Source organism: Mizuhopecten yessoensis, unplaced genomic scaffold, assembly GCF_002113885.1.
Source record: "Mizuhopecten yessoensis strain PY_sf001 unplaced genomic scaffold, ASM211388v2 scaffold8807, whole genome shotgun sequence".
In the NCBI taxonomy this organism is placed as follows: domain Eukaryota; kingdom Metazoa; phylum Mollusca; class Bivalvia; order Pectinida; family Pectinidae; genus Mizuhopecten; species Mizuhopecten yessoensis.
This window is the reverse complement of record NW_018407731.1, coordinates 317,160-337,639: the sequence shown is the minus strand read 5'-3', so window position 1 is coordinate 337,639 and position 20,480 is coordinate 317,160. Positions and strand designations below refer to the sequence as shown.

The 20,480-nt window shown below is 35.7% G+C and overlaps 2 protein-coding genes across 4 annotated transcripts in view; one reads left to right on the top strand and one right to left on the bottom strand.

The window, feature by feature from the left end:
• The window catches only part of LOC110456545 (pre-mRNA 3'-end-processing factor FIP1-like), a 23,925-nt gene extending 10,257 nt beyond the window's left edge, over positions 1-13,668 (bottom strand). For both annotated transcript variants that reach the window (XM_021507344.1, XM_021507345.1), the window contains exons 1-14: positions 13,565-13,668; positions 10,956-10,986; positions 9,957-10,023; positions 9,134-9,231; positions 8,366-8,421; positions 6,859-7,002; positions 6,639-6,757; positions 5,687-5,747; positions 5,049-5,208; positions 3,636-3,772; positions 1,642-1,707; positions 1,105-1,138; positions 789-866; positions 212-289 (exon numbers count right to left, since the gene is read on the bottom strand). In XM_021507344.1, the coding sequence (XP_021363019.1) occupies positions 212-289; positions 789-866; positions 1,105-1,138; positions 1,642-1,707; positions 3,636-3,772; positions 5,049-5,208; positions 5,687-5,747; positions 6,639-6,757; positions 6,859-7,002; positions 8,366-8,421; positions 9,134-9,231; positions 9,957-10,023; positions 10,956-10,986; positions 13,565-13,631 (1,196 nt within the window). In that variant the 5' untranslated portion in view covers positions 13,632-13,668. The remainder of the gene's footprint in view (positions 1-211; positions 290-788; positions 867-1,104; positions 1,139-1,641; positions 1,708-3,635; positions 3,773-5,048; positions 5,209-5,686; positions 5,748-6,638; positions 6,758-6,858; positions 7,003-8,365; positions 8,422-9,133; positions 9,232-9,956; positions 10,024-10,955; positions 10,987-13,564) is intronic.
• Positions 13,440-20,480, top strand: LOC110456546. Of its 2 annotated transcripts, none has more exons than XM_021507347.1 (3): positions 13,440-13,460; positions 17,333-17,975; positions 20,067-20,480. In XM_021507347.1, exons 2-3 carry the CDS (start codon positions 17,379-17,381, stop codon positions 20,211-20,213), a joined length of 744 nt encoding a protein of 247 aa, XP_021363022.1. In that variant the 5' UTR covers positions 13,440-13,460; positions 17,333-17,378; the 3' UTR covers positions 20,214-20,480. The 2 variants fall into 2 exon arrangements, with proteins under 2 accessions (XP_021363022.1, XP_021363021.1); XM_021507346.1 differs by lacking the exon at positions 13,440-13,460 and adding an exon at positions 13,760-13,884.

Below are 20,480 nucleotides of genomic sequence, written 5' to 3'. Positions count from 1 at the left end.
TACACACCAATACCAATATATCCCCAGTTCAAAGCCAAAAATGAATTTAGTATATGTACACTGATTCAATATATACAACATATTGGATTTCTGATGCTGTAATTGTGGTAAGAAGCCTTTGATATGATTGTGTTTCAACCAGAATGAATCTCTTCTGCTAAATCAGCTGTTATGTGAAGTAGACCTTTATTGAAATGCCACTTTTACCAACCTGCTATATTCTGACTCGGATCTCGCTGGACTACGCTCCCTGCTGTAGTCACTTCCCCATCGGTAACCTTCCTGGCGACTGTAACATAAAACAAAGGTGTGTTGAACCGAGTAAAAGTAATGGTTGGAAATCTATTCCTCACTTACGTCAGGATCTGTACACACTGGGCGTGAGTCAGTAGTGTAATGTGAACCGTTTCTCACAATTTCAGTAAGTACACAGTCGCAAGAGATGATCTCAATTTATGTACAATGAACTTACACTCACTCTCATCCAAGGACAGTCTTTCCTCCAAACATCACACACCAGATTAAATCAATGCCACTCAAGGTTCTCCATTTGGTATCTCAGGGATTGGACTAATTGTAGTTAAAGGTGGAAATGTTGAGCATACTTCATTGCTATTCTGGGAATCAGGTAGATTTTACTACATTATACTAAATTCTTCTCCTTGAAATATGTTTAATAACCCCTAAATATTCAGTGGATTACACTTTATGCCGGTTTTCACAGATATTCTGCATACTACACTTACCTGTTTTTACCTGTTTTCAGACATTATGTGCTGTATACTTACTTGTTTTCCCAGGGATTTGCCTGATTGTAGTTTGATGGGAAAGTTGGATGGGATGAAAAATTCCGGTCATCATAGTGACTGCAAGTAAAGTTTAAAAATAATTTTATATATCTTGTTTAACTTCAGCACCTCCATGGAACCAAGAAAAAATTATCAATGTGTGTTTGTAATAGAAGCAAGACATGACATACACAGTTAATAGTAAAACTAATGATGAGATCATTCTATCGTAATGTAATGAACATGACAGGTTATAAGACATGATCATTATTGTACTCCTCAGTTTTCACATTGATATTAGTCAACATTTACTTACCTAACAGAAGTCTGACCTGTGGGCGGGTAGTAGGCTGGAAAACACATACCAAGGAATCAAATTAATATCAGATTTGTTTACATGTAATAATGTCGTATCATTGAGCACCCCTTTTTATAGTGCATGTCATTTAGATTGTTTGATGTGTTGCTATATAAACTCCTGTTAATGTCATGTAATATTGCCAGTTACCCAACATAAGTATCACATGTAAACAAGATAGTATTTTTGTTTTTGATAGTATTTAACCTGTTAACTGAAAGATAATTTCTGGTTACAGCCCTGGGGCCTCATATAAGTGTTTTATTTTGACAGAAAATTGTTGTGTCTGTTCATACATGCATTACATTACTTTTTAATACAACAATTTGATGTTACAAACAGTTTATGTTATTGAGAGGAATTCACATTAAAGTTTGCAATTATCTAGCATTTTCCTATCCAAACGTCTCAGAACTTAATATTTTAGTTAGGAATAAAGTGGTAATACTGAACGACAGCAAGTCAGTGCTCCCCTACAAAATGTTACTTCCTTACCATCAAATTCCACTGGAGGAAATCCTGGGGGTGGTATACCAGGAGGAACACCCGGGGGTGCTGGCCCTGTAAAGTAAGGTTATACCGATAAAGATTGTGTAATAATATCAGAAAATGGTCACAACAGATCCTTCTACTAGCGTAGGGATATATATGGGTAAAAGCCTCTAAAAAATACATGTCAACATCACCGATATAACAACAAGAGGCCCAGAGGGCCTGTATCGCTCACCTGAATATGTTTAAAATAATTGGTATGAAGTAAAGATATAGCACTTGAGATATAACAAATTTCAAATAGAGCCCCACCCCTATGCCCCAGGGGGATAAAATCCCTTAATCCCGATGGTCGAAGAAGGATTTTAAAGGTTTTTCCTATATTTCTCCTATTGGGCCCCTCCCTTTTGCCCCCAGAGGAGCCACACCCGTTGTTTATTTGAAATTGAGTCCCTTTTGCCCAAGGATGCTCCAGACTAAATTAGGATAAAATCCCTTAGTCCCTATGGTAGAAGAAGGATTTTAAAGGTTTTACTTCCATATCTACAGAAGAAGGATTTTTAAGAATTAGCTATATTTCCCCTATTGGGCCCCGTCCCTCAGCCCCCACCCACCGTTTGTACAAAATTGGTTCATCTTAACCCAAGGATGCTCCATACCAAATATGGACCAAATCCTTTCATTCCTACAGAAGAAGAAGGATTTTAAAGAATAATTTGCTATGTTCCCCTATTGGGCCCCACCCCTCAGGCCCCTGGGGGGTCAGACCCACGGTTTATACAAAATGGAGTCCCCTTGGCCAAAGGATGATCCAGACTAAATTAGGATAAAATCCTTTGATCCCTACAGTAGGAGAAGGATTTTGAAGGTTTTACCTCTATTTCCACTATTCGGCCCTGCCCCTCTGCCCCAAGGGGGGCCACACCCACCATTAATACAAAATTGAGTCCCCTTGGCCCAAGGATGCTCCAGACTAAATTAGGAAAAAATCCCTGAATCCCTACGGTAGAAATAGGATTTTAAAGGTTTTACCTCTATTTTCCCAATTGGGCCCCGCCCCTCTGCCCCCAGGGGGGCCACACCCACCATTTATACAAAATTGAGTCCCCTTGGCCTAAGGATGCTCCAGACCAAAGGACTATGTATGGTTTCGGCCTTTTTTGGCCCCCAAATCCATCAAAATTAAAAATCTGCAATAGAACTTTCAAACGAGTGTTTCTTTAATTTTGAATACTTCCCCAGTACTATTATGTAAACATTTATTTGTGTTTTCAATTTTGGCTGCCATGGTAACCAGGTCACATTTGTATAAATGATTGAAATTTGATTATTATTCAGTCAATTTTGACATTTCTCCTGAAGATGTATTACAGGTGCCTACACATTATCCTTTGATAATAAGTTTGTTCAAGCATGCGCTCTATAGTTTCTAGGAGAAAAACTATGCAAAATATCACAATATTCACTGAATATTCAAATTTTTCTAATTTATCCAAATTTGAACTTGTTACCATGGCAACAATAATTAGAAATATAAATAAATGTTTTCATAATAGTATTTGGGAAGTATTTGTAATTAAAGAAACAGTAATTTCGAGGTTTTAAATTTTGATGCATTTGGGGGCCAAAACATACATAGTCCTTTAGTCAAAGTCTACTTGGCCGCTCAGGACTAGTAGCGTTTTAAAGGAAAAGTTGACGGACGAACGACGGACGCTGCGGTATGGCATAAGCTCACCATGGTCCTTTGGAACAGGTGAGCTAATAACAAAATGTTTAATCTATTTTGGCAGTTGTTGATATACACACACTGACATTTGCAAACTGATATCATAATTGAGCACATAATCAATGTGAAAGAATGTATGATAAAAATATATTTTGCCATTTCTTTTATGTTGGTATAGTGTACGTCAATGAAATAAATAACAACACACGATGAGATCTTTATTGTTAGATTGATTCTTTTCTTTTCCGGCTGTAATTGAACTACCTACCTGGAGGAGGATGCATGCCTGGTGGCAGAGTCATGCCCGGAGGGGGTATGGAGTAGTCAGGCATGGGGGGCATCCCCTGGGTGGGGTGTACAGATATACCCGGGGGAGGCACAGAGGTGTTGTAGGACTTCCTGCTACTGAAAACATAAACATATTTAAGATTTTATTGATTAAATGACAATCACGAAACCTGGACTGTAGAAAACAAGAGGCCCATGGGCCTTAACGGTCACCTGAGTCCTACAATATTTATTTTTGTTGTTGAAATATGTACCAATTTGAGTAAAAAATAGTATAATGTTAACTTAACTTTGTCAGGACCATGAGCTGATCATTCCTAGACCAATTTTAAGTGAGATCGGCCTATTAGAACTTAGTAGCAAAATAGCGGCCATGGCAGCCAAATTGTATTTCTGATTGACCCGAAAAATAACAACACTTTGTCAGGACCATGATTCGATCATTCCTACAAAGTTTCAGTTCAATCGGCCAAGTAGATCTTTACTTTAAGTTTGAAATAGTTTACCAAAATGGCAGCTGTGGTGGCCATATTGGATTTCTGATCGACCTGAAAAATAACAACACTTTGTCAGGACCATGAGTCAATCATTCCTACAAAGTTTCAGTTCAATCGGCCTAGCAGAACTTGACTTTAAGTTTGAAATATGTTTTCAAAATGGTGGCCGTGGCGGCCATATTGGATTTATGATTGACCTGAAAAATAACAACACTTTGTCAGGACCATGAGTCGATCATTCCTACAAACTTTAAGTTCAATCGGTCCAGCAGAACTTGACTTTAAGTTTGAAATAGGTTTTCAAAATGGCGGCCGTGGTGGCCATATTGGATTTCTGATCGACCCAAAAAATAACAACACTTTGTCAGGACCATGAGGCGATCATTCCTACCAACTTTCAGTTCAATCGGCCCAGCAGAACTTGACTTTAAGTTTGAAATAGTTTTTCAAAATGGCGGCCGTGGTGGCCATATTGGATTTCTGATTGACCCAAAAAATAACAACACTTTGTCAGGACCATGAGGCGATCATTCCTACCAACTTTTAGTTCAATCAGCCCAGCAGAACTTGACTTTAAGTTTGAAACGTAAAATGTTAACGGACGACGGACGACGGACGACGGACGACGACGGACGAACACGGATAGCAATAGGTCACTTGAGCTAAAGCTCAGGTGACCTAAAAATCCTATTTTTTTGAGACTTTTAAAGAAAAATATGATTCGAAAATTAAACAAGACATACATCTATAACTAAATCTAATGAAACATCATAAAACCAGAGATTACTTAGCACAGATGTTTACTTTACAGGGGAAATGTGGGAGTGTCTGATCACCCTTTCTCCACTAAGAACACATTCCTACTATTTATAGATTACAAGGCTTTAACAAATTACCCAGCCACTGGTATTGGGTCTCCCATAGATGAAGCGTCTGGACGTCTCGAGTCTCTGGCTGTGCTGCCAATAACATCAATGGTCCCGGCCATCTTTCTGGGTGTTGGGTTGGTCTTACCACGAGAGCCAATCACAGGCACGGTCTGTGGAGTTTCTGTACCTGTTGTCACAAAGCGTATACATGCACTATTTGTTAAAATTGGCCGATTAATCTTAAATTATGTGGTTACTAAAACTTCAGAAGAAATCATTGATTTAGGTAATATGTTATCTTGTTCAGGTATACATCTTTTGATAAAAGCAGCAAATTATCATAATCATATACGCCACTAAAAATAATTGATATAATATAAATTAACATATTATCTGATTCTTGGAACTTGAAAAGTGCACAAGGAAAAACATCTATCCAACTAATTGTTATTAATAAGTAGTTTAACAGGTTACAACATTTTCAATCGCAGCTTTTCCAGATAGGAACATATAGAATATATATAATATGGTGGAAGACGGTGGGAGAGGGGAATTTATATGTTTATAGTGGTATGATGTAAAACAGTTAACATTTGTACAATAGGCTAAAGAACAAAATTTTATATGTAGTCAGAATTGTTCATACTTAAATATTGGTTACAAACCTGGAGGGTGTAATGCATCCTTCTTTTCATTTCTATTCATAGATGATGCAGATTGATGAACCTAAACAAGGAAACAGACAAAAATATGTTTCATTGCTAGCCATTCAGACAATGTTGGAGGACAAACCTGAATGGTAAAACACAAAACTTGTTTTTAAGAATGGAATATTACTACATGTATTGTCACTTTTCTACTGTATAAAGGCCTTGAAAAGATCAACGGAGAAGGTAAACGGGAGAGATCATTCTGCAGAAGAAAGTATTATATTTTATAAATAAGGTCATGAATAGGTACATATATATGCTTGTAAAGTGGTTCTTTGCTTGTAAAGTGGTTCTTTTCTCATTCCTTTTGAGTTATTTTTACCTATTTTTGATATTTTTACTAAATTAGACAAAAAGCAAACCACAATCAATAACACAATATTTACTTCATCCCAGGCAAGGAAACATTTGAAATATATGACAAAGAAAAATTGCTCCAGAGAAATCACTTCCCTACAATGTACTCAGCAACTTTTTGTATATTAAAAGTCAGACACAATGAAGTTTTTGGGTATACATAATACGCAGACTGTTCATCATCAGTCCTGAGTTAAGTAATCTTTAAGCTTCACTGAGTAAAATTGTCCTATGGGGACTGAATAGTCCCACTGTATTGCCTGTTTATAAACAGATTATCAGAGCAATAGGTATTGATAGGTCTTTACGTGTGATATATATATTATGTTCTATATATTCTTCCACGAGGTGACCAGACTGGCATGGTTCTGGATATTCCCTGAGGAGGTGACCAGATCAGCAAGGATCTAGGTATCCCTCAAATTGTGACCAGAGTGCCATTGTTCTTGTTATGGTTCTGGATATGATCCTCGGACCCGACCAGCTGATTCTGCTATCAACAATGCCGCATGTAATTGTTCAAGGTAACACATTTTCTGGCTTTGCTTACGTAAATTCTAGTGACTGTTCCTGGGTTGGCCTCCATTCGGTTTCGTCTCTGCTTTTCACAATACATACGCCACGAGTCTTCATTGAAGCCATAGTTGAAATAATCAGTGATGTCCGCACCTAAACAACGACAAATGAATGAATTTACCTTTCTTTAATCACATTAAAGGGCAACAATCTCATGAAATATTGGTGAATTGGTAAAGTTGAAAAATAAATACCTGGTTTCCTCCAGGGCTTCTCATCAGCTTGTAATCCGTCCAGATCAAATTCGTACTGGTTCACTCCATTGATGTTTCCCGGAGTATCAAGGTCCACACCTTTCACAGTGGTTCCTGTGCCACTCTGAGACTTTGCAGCGGCCGCTAAAGATAAACATTCACAATTTGTATTGCAGAGAAACAGGTGAGAACTATGTTGTACCATTGTAATTATTGTTAGGTGTATCATACTGAATATACAACTTAACAGAGAAACAGTATCAGTTTCAGAAATCTTGATCCCGAACTGGGAGATATCAGATACATAGGAATATAAGAAATTTGGTAACAAATTTTCTCTTCCAACTCTTTTTGCTCTAATTTGATAAGATTGATGACATTAACATACACAATGACAATATCATTTACTACAGCATGTGAAAAATACTTAATACTTTCAACCTTTTTTTGTAGGAGTTGTACATATTCAGCACTCGGCAGTGACATTCACTCAATTTCACAATTCTGATAATAGGCTATGCTAGTGTTATGCATTTAGTAGCCATTAAATTGTTCAAAGCGTAACGATGATTTGCTACGCATTTTATTAGCCTTGGCTCGTGGTCAGTGTCAGAGTTTTATTTGAAGATAGTAGCTAAGTAGCCATAGATAGTTGTGCTTGTGATATAGTTTAGGATCTGTAGATTAGTGTGACCGTCTGTAGTCTAGGTGGGGTGGGGGGTGGGGGAGTCTAATCTTTGACGTAGTGTGTGTGCCTCCGCCACTGGCTGATGCTGACTGCAGTTTTACCTAGTCGTGTAGGGGTCAAAAGCAGGATTTTGAAAACTTATCAACAAAAGCAGGATTTTACTAAGGGGACAGATAATAAGGTAGTTAAGTTTTCGAGAAAGAGAGTAGAGTTAGGGAGTTGGAATAGAGGAGTAGAATTGGAGAGTTGGAATAGAGGAGCAGAGTTAAAGAGTTGGAGAGAGAAGGTTTAGTTAGGGAGACCGAGTTGAGAGGTCTAGAGACATAGAGGAGAGTTAGAAAGTTGATTAGTTGAAGAATTAGGAAGTTAGTCAGAATAGTAGTTTTAGCTGTAGTCTTACGTCTGTGAAGTTTTACAGTTGATAGTAGGAGATTAGCTTGGAGTTGAGAGATTGCGTTCACAATGGTGAACACTTGTATATTCTATGACGGATAAAAATACTTGTGTTGTAAATAAAGTGTAAATATCAATGTACTTATTGTGTTGTTCAGGTAATTTGAACTGGTGGCAGCGGCGGAATTATTACAAAAAGTAACAAAGTGGGTTAATATTACAAAACGTAACACTAGTATAAACAGTCAATCACCACTGATTTTCCCTGTTTGGATTTCTTTGGTCAACATTAACTATAAGATTCCATCAATCATAATCACCATTAGATTGCACAACTTGTGCCTTGCCAGGAAACATTGTGTGATCATAAAGCAAGGTCTATGTGACTAAGTCTTGATAACAAACTCGTATGTCTTTGTTACTTACCTGCCCCAGCTGGTTTTTGGTAACCACTTTGTGCTTTGAATAAATTTCTGGGAGCTCTGAAATAAAGAAAAGATCAATAAAAGATAAAAGGATCAAAAATCTTTATAGGAGTATTGATCTGATTACTACAGTCAATGGTTAACAAATAATTTACAATAAATTAAGTATTTTTTAAATGAAAAATAGGTAAGGAATAAAAGTATGTGGATAAGTACAAATACATGTATTTTTTTCAACATTTTTCTTTTATGCATCTAAGTGCAATAACCTTATCTCAAACATTCTAAAATATTCATCAATATTGTAAATTCACAATCCATCTAAAGATGAGTTTATAAAACATGTGTTACTGTCTCCGTAGCCAGTAGCATTCTGATGCAGAAGACATTTCATAATGTCAGAAAACTTTCAAATCAACATGGAGTTATCAGAGAACAAACATTTGCCAGAGGTTTACCAATTTGAACAAAAAGAGTTTCAGCTGAAATGGCAAATCACAATTCTCGGTTGCCTTCTCCGATTCTTTTACATTCACTTCATCAAAAGAAATTACAAATCCTGGAAAAATTTGTCCATTGTGCATTATTTCATATTAAAGCATTCTTAGTGATACATTGGGATTGGGATACACAAGTGTACTCATTAGTGCAAATTAAAAACCCTAGCGTATAACTGTAACTATAACAAATTAAAAACCCTAGTGTATAACTGTAACTATAACAAATTAAAAACCCTAGCGTATAACTGTAAATATAACAAATGATTTACTCGTTAAGAGGAAATGTCTGAATGTCGCCAATTGTCACTTGAACATCATCGTCAGAATCATCATCGTCATCTTTCTCCTGCGATTCCTCTTCACCACTCTATAAAGTAAAACAAAGTAATATCAGTACAGATCAGTGACACTACCTTTGTGATAAAGGTATGAGGTTATAGAATTACTTTGTTTTCATTTTGTTGTCAATAAGGAAAACATTGTTTTATCGGTATTATCATTTATAATATGCAAACGCAACATTAAATGTAAGTTTTGTTATAATGATAGTTTTACAATTTTAGTTGGAAAATTACTCTGCCATGTTATCTTTATTAATTTTTGTTGATCATCATTAATTTCAGAATTACAAATGAATTTCATCTAGAGAATAGGAAGCATAAAAACAATATCTGTTACCACAAAATTAAAGGCACCATTGCACTTTTTATAATCATATAAAAGAATTCCATTACAGAACGCTATCATTATTATTTATTTAAGAGTGTGCTCCCTTACATTTGTAAAGATGAGGTAAGTAAGTGGTTTTTTTTCCTGACACCCCTCCTCAAGGTATTCATCTTACATTTTGATACCCATTTTTTATCTCTAGACATCAACATTGGTAAGTGTAACGGTTTGATCCCTGTAATTAGTTTAGACTAGTGTGACTACCCTGATATCACGTAACTTTACAAGTGTGTCTACCCCCAGTATCCAGATATAGTAAACTACACTAATGCATTTACCCCCATACCCAGATACACAGAATCGTGTAACTATACTAGTCTGGCTACCGATTTCAAAGAATATCTGATAATCACCAATTCTTACCAACTCTCCTGCTTCTCTATCATCTTTTTTCTCATCTTTGGCACCTTCTACTGGCTCTGCAGCATCACTACAATACAAGTTTGATAATTAACTAGGTGTTAGGGAGGGATCAGCTGTCAAATAAGTTATTGAATGATTCAGCTATACTGGTGTATGTTGCGAGTCAGATTTTGAATTACAATACATTTTTGTAGCAAAACATGTCACTTTTATATGAAAAGATTAGGGAGGCAGTGCTTAAAATCAAGGATTTTTATCATTTTAAAATTACTTGTGTTTCAGCTATGCGACAGAAAAAAAGGTAGGTAGGTATGCAATTGTTTTTATATTGGAAAATATTTTTACTATACTTATATAGAGCAGGAGTTCTGACTTTAACATGCAGTGCATATTACTAAATGCCGATAAAACTTCAGGGTAGACACAACATTCTAGGGTAGGTAGCTTCGGATAGGGTTTAGCAGAAACTCAATTTTTTTTATTTGGCCTTATCATCAAGTACTTTAACGATACCATTTGTTATTATAGTAATATTCCCATCCTGTTACATACGTATTTGCAATTTTGGAAATATAGCACAAAGAAGAATAAAGAACTTGATTTAAATAATTGATGCAATGATCATGAAGATGGATACAAACTCAAAATACAGAACAAAATTTCAGGCACTTTTAACTAAATCTGGAGGTAATTTATCTCTAGGTGGCGAGTATGAAATTATTCTGACATGTACAAACAAACCTCAAATAGTACATGTAATCCATTTTGAAGCCACTTCATATGAGAAGCATTGTTTGACAATAAACTTGATATAACACCCAATCTACAATGGCAGCTTTTGACATTGATCCTATTTTTGGCAACATATCAATTCAAGCAGACTGTGAACTATATGTTTGTGCTAATCAATCATAAGCAGGATGTTGAATGAAACTGGGGGAATTATATCTATAATATAAGTTTCTATTGTAATAGATATCACTGGAAAGAAATAATTACCCATTTGTCGGAGTTCCCTCTTTATTTTCATCTAAAAAATAAAAAGTTAAATTATTCTGCATGAAATCTTCATACAAGGACAAGCATATATTCTCCATTTGTACTACAAATGTACAAGTCAGAAATGAAACCTTGTACATTATGTAGATGAACACCTATCTAATATGGTCACGTTAAACAGAAACTAAAGCTGAATCAAAGTTTATCCCTGTATACAGTTTTCAGAGAGTAACACTTTTGTCAATGAGTTAGTGGTGTTCTGTTAATCGAAAGGAGTCAAAAGTCGATCAATTTTGTTGAAAAAGTAAGCTCTCAATTTTACAATCTCTAATAATCAAAAACTGCTTAAATTACTAAATTTATTTAAAACTGCAACGTCTCAAAAGTTTTTCTTCGCTCAGCGTGTTGTAGGAAGTGTATATAGGGCATACCGTAGATTCATATTTTTCAACACAATGACGGAACAAGATGGAGGACCACTACAGACGTTAACGTTTTAATTATAAATGGGAACAATGTACTGGATATGGACACATATTGCTCTCAAGAAAAAGAAGGCATTGAGGGGCTGCCTATTAAGGCAAATTTAGACATGAAGACTACGTTTGGCGCTTGTGTGTGAAAAGTTACATATTCAAAGGTTTTTGTTGCGTCGGATGACAAATTGATTATCAAAACGAAAGTAGAACACAAAAAATCAACTGACAGTTATATCATTAGTCGCTGTGATCGTTCTGTATGTCCTTTTCAGTAAGTTATGTCCTTATTATCAATATCTGTAAATTATCAGTAATTATTTTAAGAAATATTCATAAAATGTAATGAAATGTCATGCTTTAACAAATTTCAACTTCCATTTATCGCACTATCATAATGTCAAAATTACAACCGGGCCGGTACCATCTGCAGTACTGCCTAGGGACAATGTACTATGTGTTTGATTCTTTTGTTAGGTTTCACAATCACATGCTATTATAGTCCGAATTATTCTGACGTTTTATCGACTTTTTTCGATATGAAAAAAGTCGATAAAACGTCAGAATAATTCGGACTAATGTTATTATAAAATAGGTTAATACTTTTTTGAAAACTAAAAGTAGTTAGCAGCTTGTATTGTGTTGTTTATTATCTAGTAAATTTACCTAATGTCATGTAGAGCAAGAACAGATTTTATAAACACAATTGCTAATAATATAGAAAACAAACAAAGTTCAAAAGCAAAGAAACTACAACTGGTAGGCCTGCCGCCTAGGGTTGGCAGACAATTTTTTATTTTGACATATTTCCATACCATATGCAGGTGCCTGTTGAAAGGAGTCTGACGTTTCATCAATAGAACTTTTGTTTTTGTTTTCATATACGACTATCAATAAAATGTCTTGTATCTGGTATACTGTAATAGTTACAATTTGTATATAAAAAATACTCCGGCCAATATACAATAAAAATGTACAGTACAGTATAATGATAAAAAACAACAACTAATCACTGTAAATATTAATCTCCTTTTTTCACGCCTCTGCACATGGTCCCAAGGACATAAACATTTAATGCTAGTCGTTTCGTTAACAAGTCATTTCGGGAGACCCGAAGTCGTTTCGGGACATATACAATTTTCAATTATAAATAACATTTTCGCTCCCGTTTCATAAAAAGTCATGTAAATACACAAGTATGGTTTAAGTCTATGACCTGTATCACGACCTACCCATGCTTGGTTGGTGTTAACAGATTGCTAGTGCTTGAGGGGATACCTACCAACATTTACCCGATTGGCAGTGTGTTGTTACCTGATGAAACTTATCTCATTATATTATTAAATACAGATCTAGAGGAACTTATGATATTCAACATCAATTTCTTTCATTAATGATAGGTTAATTTCTTGTTTGAAATTGTAATAATATGTTTTCAATTCACTTTATTCTCCGTTATAATTGTTATTGACATTAAGAGACAAATGAGTTAACACTGATTCTAACAATGTTTTAATTAAGCATTTTATTTTTGCTATATTGAAATTAAACTTCATGAAAGTAAAAACGTGATACACGCAGAATATATTTTAGACATGTGAATCAATTCATCAAATCCACCAATATAGTTTGAACGATGTTTCTATGTTCATAATGTTGTGTATTTGTGTCGGTGATAATATTATATATATTTATTCATGTGTTATCAAAATCATGTAATGGTAAATGTATGAAGGGAGATGACTATTATAAGTTGTAATAATATTTATCCAATCGATTGTCTTAATTTAGTTGACATTAAAATATGTTTAAAGAAAAAAGACAATGGGAAAAAAATGAAAAAAAACGAAACTACTTTTGACATGTCCCGAAACGACCCGAAAAAAGTCCCGAAACGACTTGTTATCGAAATGACCTGACACCTAAACACCCCTGTACAGCTAAGAAGAGGAAGAACGTCAGACTCCTGTCTACTGTACACAAGCTTTACGGACAAGCACGATTGTGATACGATTGTCGACCAACATGTGTAACTATCGAATAAATAAGACATGGAATAAGTACTCATTTAAGTATTTAAGATCACATATAATAATATATTTAAGTACAACAACATGTCCACATTCACGCTACCTCCATAGAGCCAGGCTTCATCATCTTCTGTTACGGCTGGCGCGGCTGGTGCTTCAACCGCAGCCATTTTTATTTATAAATGCCGGTGTAACAGTTTCGCTTTTTCGAAGATCAGCAAAAGAGTTATTACTCATCAAAATAATAAATTATCAGATTACACCAATCAGTGATATTATTTTCAATACACCAACCCTACCAGTCGGAATATGGAATACAAAATATTCCGAAATAAAGTACATCGAGTGTGTACGAAACTGTGGTCAGTAAGTTAAGGGACAAAACTACAAAAATAGGCATAAAGGGCCCATTACTCCGTGAAGGTGAGACACATCAGACTTCGCCTGCTAGACATATTTGATATTATTTCTTCATACATCCATATGACAGATCTGCTGTGTGTCGTCCTTTATTTCATGTATTCTGTAACTGTTGATAAATGACCTGACAAACCAATTGTATCAACTTCGGCCCAAACAGAAAGTAACTTGTGACATCTTCTCCTATCTGGTTATTGCAGCTATTTATAGTTTTATTTTTTAATATTTGCTGTAATATACAACAAAATGACACAGTAGATATGCTATAAACATAAACACACATTTTATGGCAAATTATGATATTAGATTATTATGTGCAATAAATCAATTAAGACTTGTAAATAACTGGAATGGTTTCTCTGATCAAGTGCAGTAATTATTTATAAATGCCCCATCTCTGTTTTCTTTTAAGACCAGGTTAAATAAACACTGGAAAAATCACCCCAACAAGTTTGAGACCAGCTTCTACTAACTAGCTGGGGTCACAGGGGCATGGATCGCTTTACTTATAATTTAAAAAAATAGGGGTCTCCTATATAATATACCGCTTTACTTATTATATTAAAAAATAGGGGTCTCCTTTACTAATGTATATATTAGTATAGGAGACCCCTATTTTTTAATATTATAAGTAAAGCGATCCATGCCCCTGTGGCTGGGGTAATACATACAGACTTCCGGCATCAATAAAATTAGTCCAATCTAAATTCAGTATTTTTTAACTCGTGCAACCTTTTATTATCTATACTTCCATGTACAGCTCATTGAAAGGTCTGTAAAAACTTAACCACAATGTGTGTATTCATACTAAATATTTTTTTTGTTTTTTTTTGTTTTGAGATTTGTGATCTATACAGGCCTGTCAGTCTTTTTTTATAAATGAATACTCTTATTTTATATTGAATTAGGATGCAACTTTTGTTACCAACCACTGCACATGTCAATCATTTTCACTAGTTTTTGAGAAAAATGTCTTTTTCAAATGCCTACAAATGCAACCTGAAGTGAAGTGGACAGTATTAAGAAGCACCTCAAGAAGCGACTAGACGCTTACGACGGTGTTACCTGTGTAACAGGAAAGGGAATAGTGTGTTTCCACCGGGGATCGAACTCTCGATCTCCAGGTTCCTAGTTGGACGCTCTACCACTGAGCTAAGGGGAAATTCCCTCTAGCTCGAAGCTAGACGGCGACCTTAATCCTATGTACAATTGAACTCTGCCACACTACTCCCCCCTTTTTAAATGTGTTCGCCCTCAATCACCACAACCCAGGTTCTAACTCCCTGTCACCACAGAGCAGGCCACAGACACCATTTGTAACAGGAAAGAGAATAGTGTGCTTCCAACGGGGATCAAACCCTCAATCTCCAGGTTCCTAGTCGGACGCTTTACCACTGAGCTAAAGGGAAATTCCCTCTAGCTCGAAGCTAGACGGCGACCTTAATCCTATGTACAATTGAACCCTGCCAAACCTGCAATGAACCAATGAACCAGGAGAGGAAAAGTGCACGGCCAGACCGGGGTTCGAACCCCGGACCTTCCGAACTCTTAGACAGGTGCTCTACCAGTTGAGCTATCTGGTCGCTGAAGATCGATCCAGTCCAGTTCCGCTACACTAATCCAAGATGGCAATAAATGCAACATTCATGTAGTTTGTTTATCTATACATTCATTATCCCCACCTGGTTCTACAGCTAGGTTCAGAGTTGTGCTGTTAATGGTACAGTACCAATTGCAAATAGCTCCTTTGCTGATCTCGGAAAAAAAAGAAAATATTGCAGAACCTGAGCAAATTATGTTTGATTTTTCTCAGCAAGTGATTGGCTGATACAATGACTTAAGGTATTTTGGTTCTTTATGAGAAGATGTTTGGTCATTTTTAGCTCTCAAAGTGCCTGCAGTGAGCTTATGGTATGGTGTGTTATTTGTTCACCATCTGCCAACCTTTTGCTTTGAATGATTTCTTTTTAAGAACTGGAAAACCTGTGATATTTGGACAGTAAGGTATCTGAGATGGAGTGTTATATCATTTCCTCTAATAAATGACCTTGACATAATATTACTTCATGATCACAAGGGTCAAATGTGTTAAAAGAACCTTGAAACAACTCCTTCAACATTACTAGTAGGTCCAGGGTGATAGTATTTGACCAGTGGCATGGTTGGATAGAATATACAGCATAAAGTTTCCTCAAGTTAATGACCTTGACCTACCAACATGCCGCTAAGGTGTATATTGAAAAGTTCTCCCACTTTGGGGTACAGCAGGAAACACAGAGATGGATACGGCTGGTTTCCTTGATATTCCTTTAGCTTTCACACATCAACAATATTAGTACTCAAGCATAAGGCAGGGCCAAAAAGGGGAAATACTAGTATAGGGGGTTAACCTTTTGAAGACTTCTTTTCTAATTTAGGTCAAAGGAATTTTGTTCTGATTTGGCATGGTCTAATTAACAATATTTGCAATTTGGACTCTTAAACGCATAAACATATGTTTTTACCAACAGGACCTACAGTAGGTCTGTATGGTGGCAGGTAATTTATCCAGTCCTATTTCTGCTATACTACTTGGGCCTTCCACACAGATCCTGAACACACAAGAACCTATAGTAGCTTACCCTGCATCTATATAGTTTACTTCAGTGCCGGAAAAAATGCAATGACGCAGATAGGAAACAGCCTTTTTACCTTTTTCTTATCTGTATTTTACCCGATGGGCTCCTGAGTCGAAATAAAATTCAATCTATTGTGACTCGGTCTAACATAGTATTATATAGCACACTGAACAACTCATTGTTGACTTCTTGTTAATTAACTTCAAATTGTGGCCATAACAGTCAGAGACCATAGCCCTATCTTGGAGTACTCTCACTCTCTCTCTATCTCTGAGAGAGATCCCGTCTTATTTTCTATAGTTATCTCTAATTTTAACCCTGTGGCCGCTCCCCTACATTGTAACTGCCATGGATGTGCTTGCCTGGACTATCTACCTCTGCAACAGTCTGTGTCAACCAAGGCACAGCTTTAGACGGATTATAGGATTTGAACTTTTGACCAAAGTGCTGCTCTCTAATAATACTTTATACTTTACAATACATAAATGTTTCTATACTTTTTCATTAATTACCTACACAATAATAATCAGACCATTTTGTTACAATAGAAAAGCAACATATATATTTCCTAAAATACTGGAGGGAATTCAGAATGCGTTTAATTTGCAGTTTTGAGCGACTAGGTTATTGTCATTTGCATTGGCTAGTGTAACTATATAATTTGTTTTGACATTATTTTTACACATCATGTTAGAGAAAAAAATAATTATCTATTGATAATATATTAGGGAATTTCTCTGTTGTGTAAAGGCACAGAATAGTATGAAAAAGTCTTTTGATCTACATGTACCTGTACATGTTAAATGTCAATATCTTCTTTCTTTTCTTTTTAGAAGCTGTGTCTCCGAGCATTAATGAGTTTGGGACCAAGAAGCCAAGATGATTCCTTTGTCATCTATTTGCAGACTGCAAAATTTTTGCCAACTGCGTTCTATAATTTCCAGAGGTATCCATTTACAAAGGAAACTTGGACTACATAAGACTTGTGCTGCACAATGTACACCCCAGTGGACACGATGTGTGTCTGTAGTGTGTTTCAATTCTCAACAGAAGGTCTGTTGTCTGAACTTGAGACCAGTTCGTTCTTTCTCAACAGATCCAGATTCAAAAATGGTGCACATTCTAGATTCTAATAACGAACTTGTACAGAAAATGACACTAAAAAGGGCACATATCATGGCACAAAAGGAAGGAATGAAATTGTTTCATGTTCGGAAAGAGAGGTTACAAGAGGCGCATGTTGATGAATACAAACTTTTATCAGAAGTTGATATAAAAAAAGCAATTTTAAAAGATAAAGATCAGCACAGAGAGAAATTTAAAGAATATAATATTAGTGTTAACATTCATGATAGAGACCTTACACTGAAACTAAAGCTTATGAAAAGGAATCTCCTTAAAGGGTCTCGTGTGAAACTAGTGTTGTCTTCACAAGGATATTCTAAGAAGCCAGTCAGACAGCACTCCATGGAAGGGGTAAGTACATGATGTATATTGGTGGTCACTAATTAATGCTCTCATGACAATTCCCTCATACTTCATCAGATGTCCATCTAATTATTTTATTTTAAAATTTAGAATTAAAAGCCTGATGATTTTAATAGTCTGCCAAATGGTGTAACCTTTACCATCATAAATAGAACATAGGTTAAGTAAATTTTTGCCAAAAGCGTATTATAACAAATAGTTATAAAAGTATGGTAATTTGAATTTCAAATAGTTGGCAAATGCAATGTGTAAGACTAAGTATGGTGATTCCAGTTTGAACAAATCAGAACCTAATACCCTCAGGCTGAAAAGTTGTCAGGAGCCAGTCCTCAAACTGTAAATAGTACTAGAAATGAATTTGGTCCACTTTTAAGGTTACAAGTGTGAGATTAGTACCAGGTGAGCAGTGCAGGCCCATTAGGCCTCTTGTTCTCGAATGACTATATATTTGATCCATCATTTCAGAAAAAGAAAACCATTCCTTGCAGGAATAACATGAGAAATGATTAAGTTGAAATTATCAAATAAATAAGATATGATCTGAGCGATGCAGGCCCATTAGGGCTCTTGTTCTTGAATGACTAGATGACTAGTATGATTTTATTCATCATTTCTGAAAAGAAAACCATACCTTGCGGGACTAATATGAGAAACGATTAAGTTGAAATAAATAAGATATGATCTGAATGTAAAAACGAAACGGTGTGGGGTAATTAGATCTAGATTCGAACCCTGAACTTCAGGTTGCTTAACTATTGCTGTAACAGATTAAGCTACCTGGTCCAAGGAAGTGTGCTGGCCCAACTGTTCTACAGATATATCTAAATGGAAGTTAAGGGGAGGTTACTGCATGTAGGAAAAACACAGTAAAGTGGGATATGGATCATAACATGAACATACCAGATGGCACAGGGCACCTTTCTTTCATATATCTAATTCCAAGTTTGTATATCGCAGAAAATGTTTCATGAACCAATCAAGAAACAGCTAAGCACTCAACATCAAGTCTGCATTGTACCAGTCAAAAAAAAGATTCTTGACTGTTTAATATCTTCTGAAGTGTGGTGTATGAGTGAAAAATCATTCAGTACTATCACATATCAGCTCTCTGTTAGGCACAGGCAAAGTAAAACTCAAGGCACTCATCAAAATGTTGTTTACCTGTTCTGTGGCATTGGAGCCAAACCCATTGTAATACTGGGTAACACGTATTGTAAAATTGAACATATCCATCGTAATTATTGCGATGAAAAAAATAATATATACAAGGTATCTTATTTTATATGAGCCTTCCAGATTATTTTCATTCCGTTATGTCCATTAAACAATTGTACCGATTAGATTAGTGCACAATGTATATATGGACCCTGTGTTTGGTGCGTTGTGCGCTCACACAACTGTATATAAATTATGAGCACTTGTATATATTCTGCTGAAACAGCACATCTTCCACTATCCTATTGAGGGTTGTAAGGTAGCTCCAAGACACCCACAGTTTGATTCCACAATAGCATGGAACGCCAAATTAACATATATTCAATTAATTGTACCTATCTTCAAATAATTGAAGAATGGTACAATTAATTAAAGATACATAGGTTCAATTCAATTGTACCTTTCCTTTATTAAATTGGACCTATCTTCAATGAATTGTACACCTATCTTCAATTTAATTGCAATTATTTGAATACAGATTAAAATCCATTCACGGCAGAAAAAAATGTCATAATAAGCGGGGTCCCACCTTTGACCATATCATTATGAACATTTTTTTTTGCTTAGTTACTAGTAAAGAAGGAAAAAATCAGTACATGGGAAAAATATAATAAGCGATATATCATAATAACTGATATCATAATAAGTGGGTTCTACTGTATATGTTAATTTGGAGTTTCATACAATTGGACGTGAAAAGATACGGGGTCACCTGCCAACCATTTTGGTTTTCTCCTGTACTCTGGTCTCCTCCCACATCAAAACCCCCGCACACTAACATCCAGGCCAACAAAAGTGAATAATATAAGTTAAGATAACTGTAATTGTTTCATTTCTGAATATTAATTGTGTTGTTTTTGGCAGAAAGTGAAGGCTGATGCTGAACAAGTCATTGCTACATGTCTGGAGGAGTTAAAGGACACCGCGAGGGTGACCAGTGTCACAAAGGGCAACAAGGTATATGTGTATGAATTCAAGGCCTTTGACAGCATTAACAATCCTCAGAAATAGTGTGTTATAATGTGTTACTGTCACTGTGCCCGCTACACAGCTATTTGAACTGTGAGGTCCTGGAAGTAGGAGTGAATACAAGAGTTACTTCAGTGGAACATTATTAGGTAACCATTGAGGATTACATTGACATTCTAATTCATTCCAGTTAGGTGATGCGGGGCTTGTATGTTTGATAATCATTTGCTTGTACAGTCTTTCCTTTTGTACACCATAACAATGAGTTGTGATAATAAAATGATATTTTTAACTATGCATACTACCCAG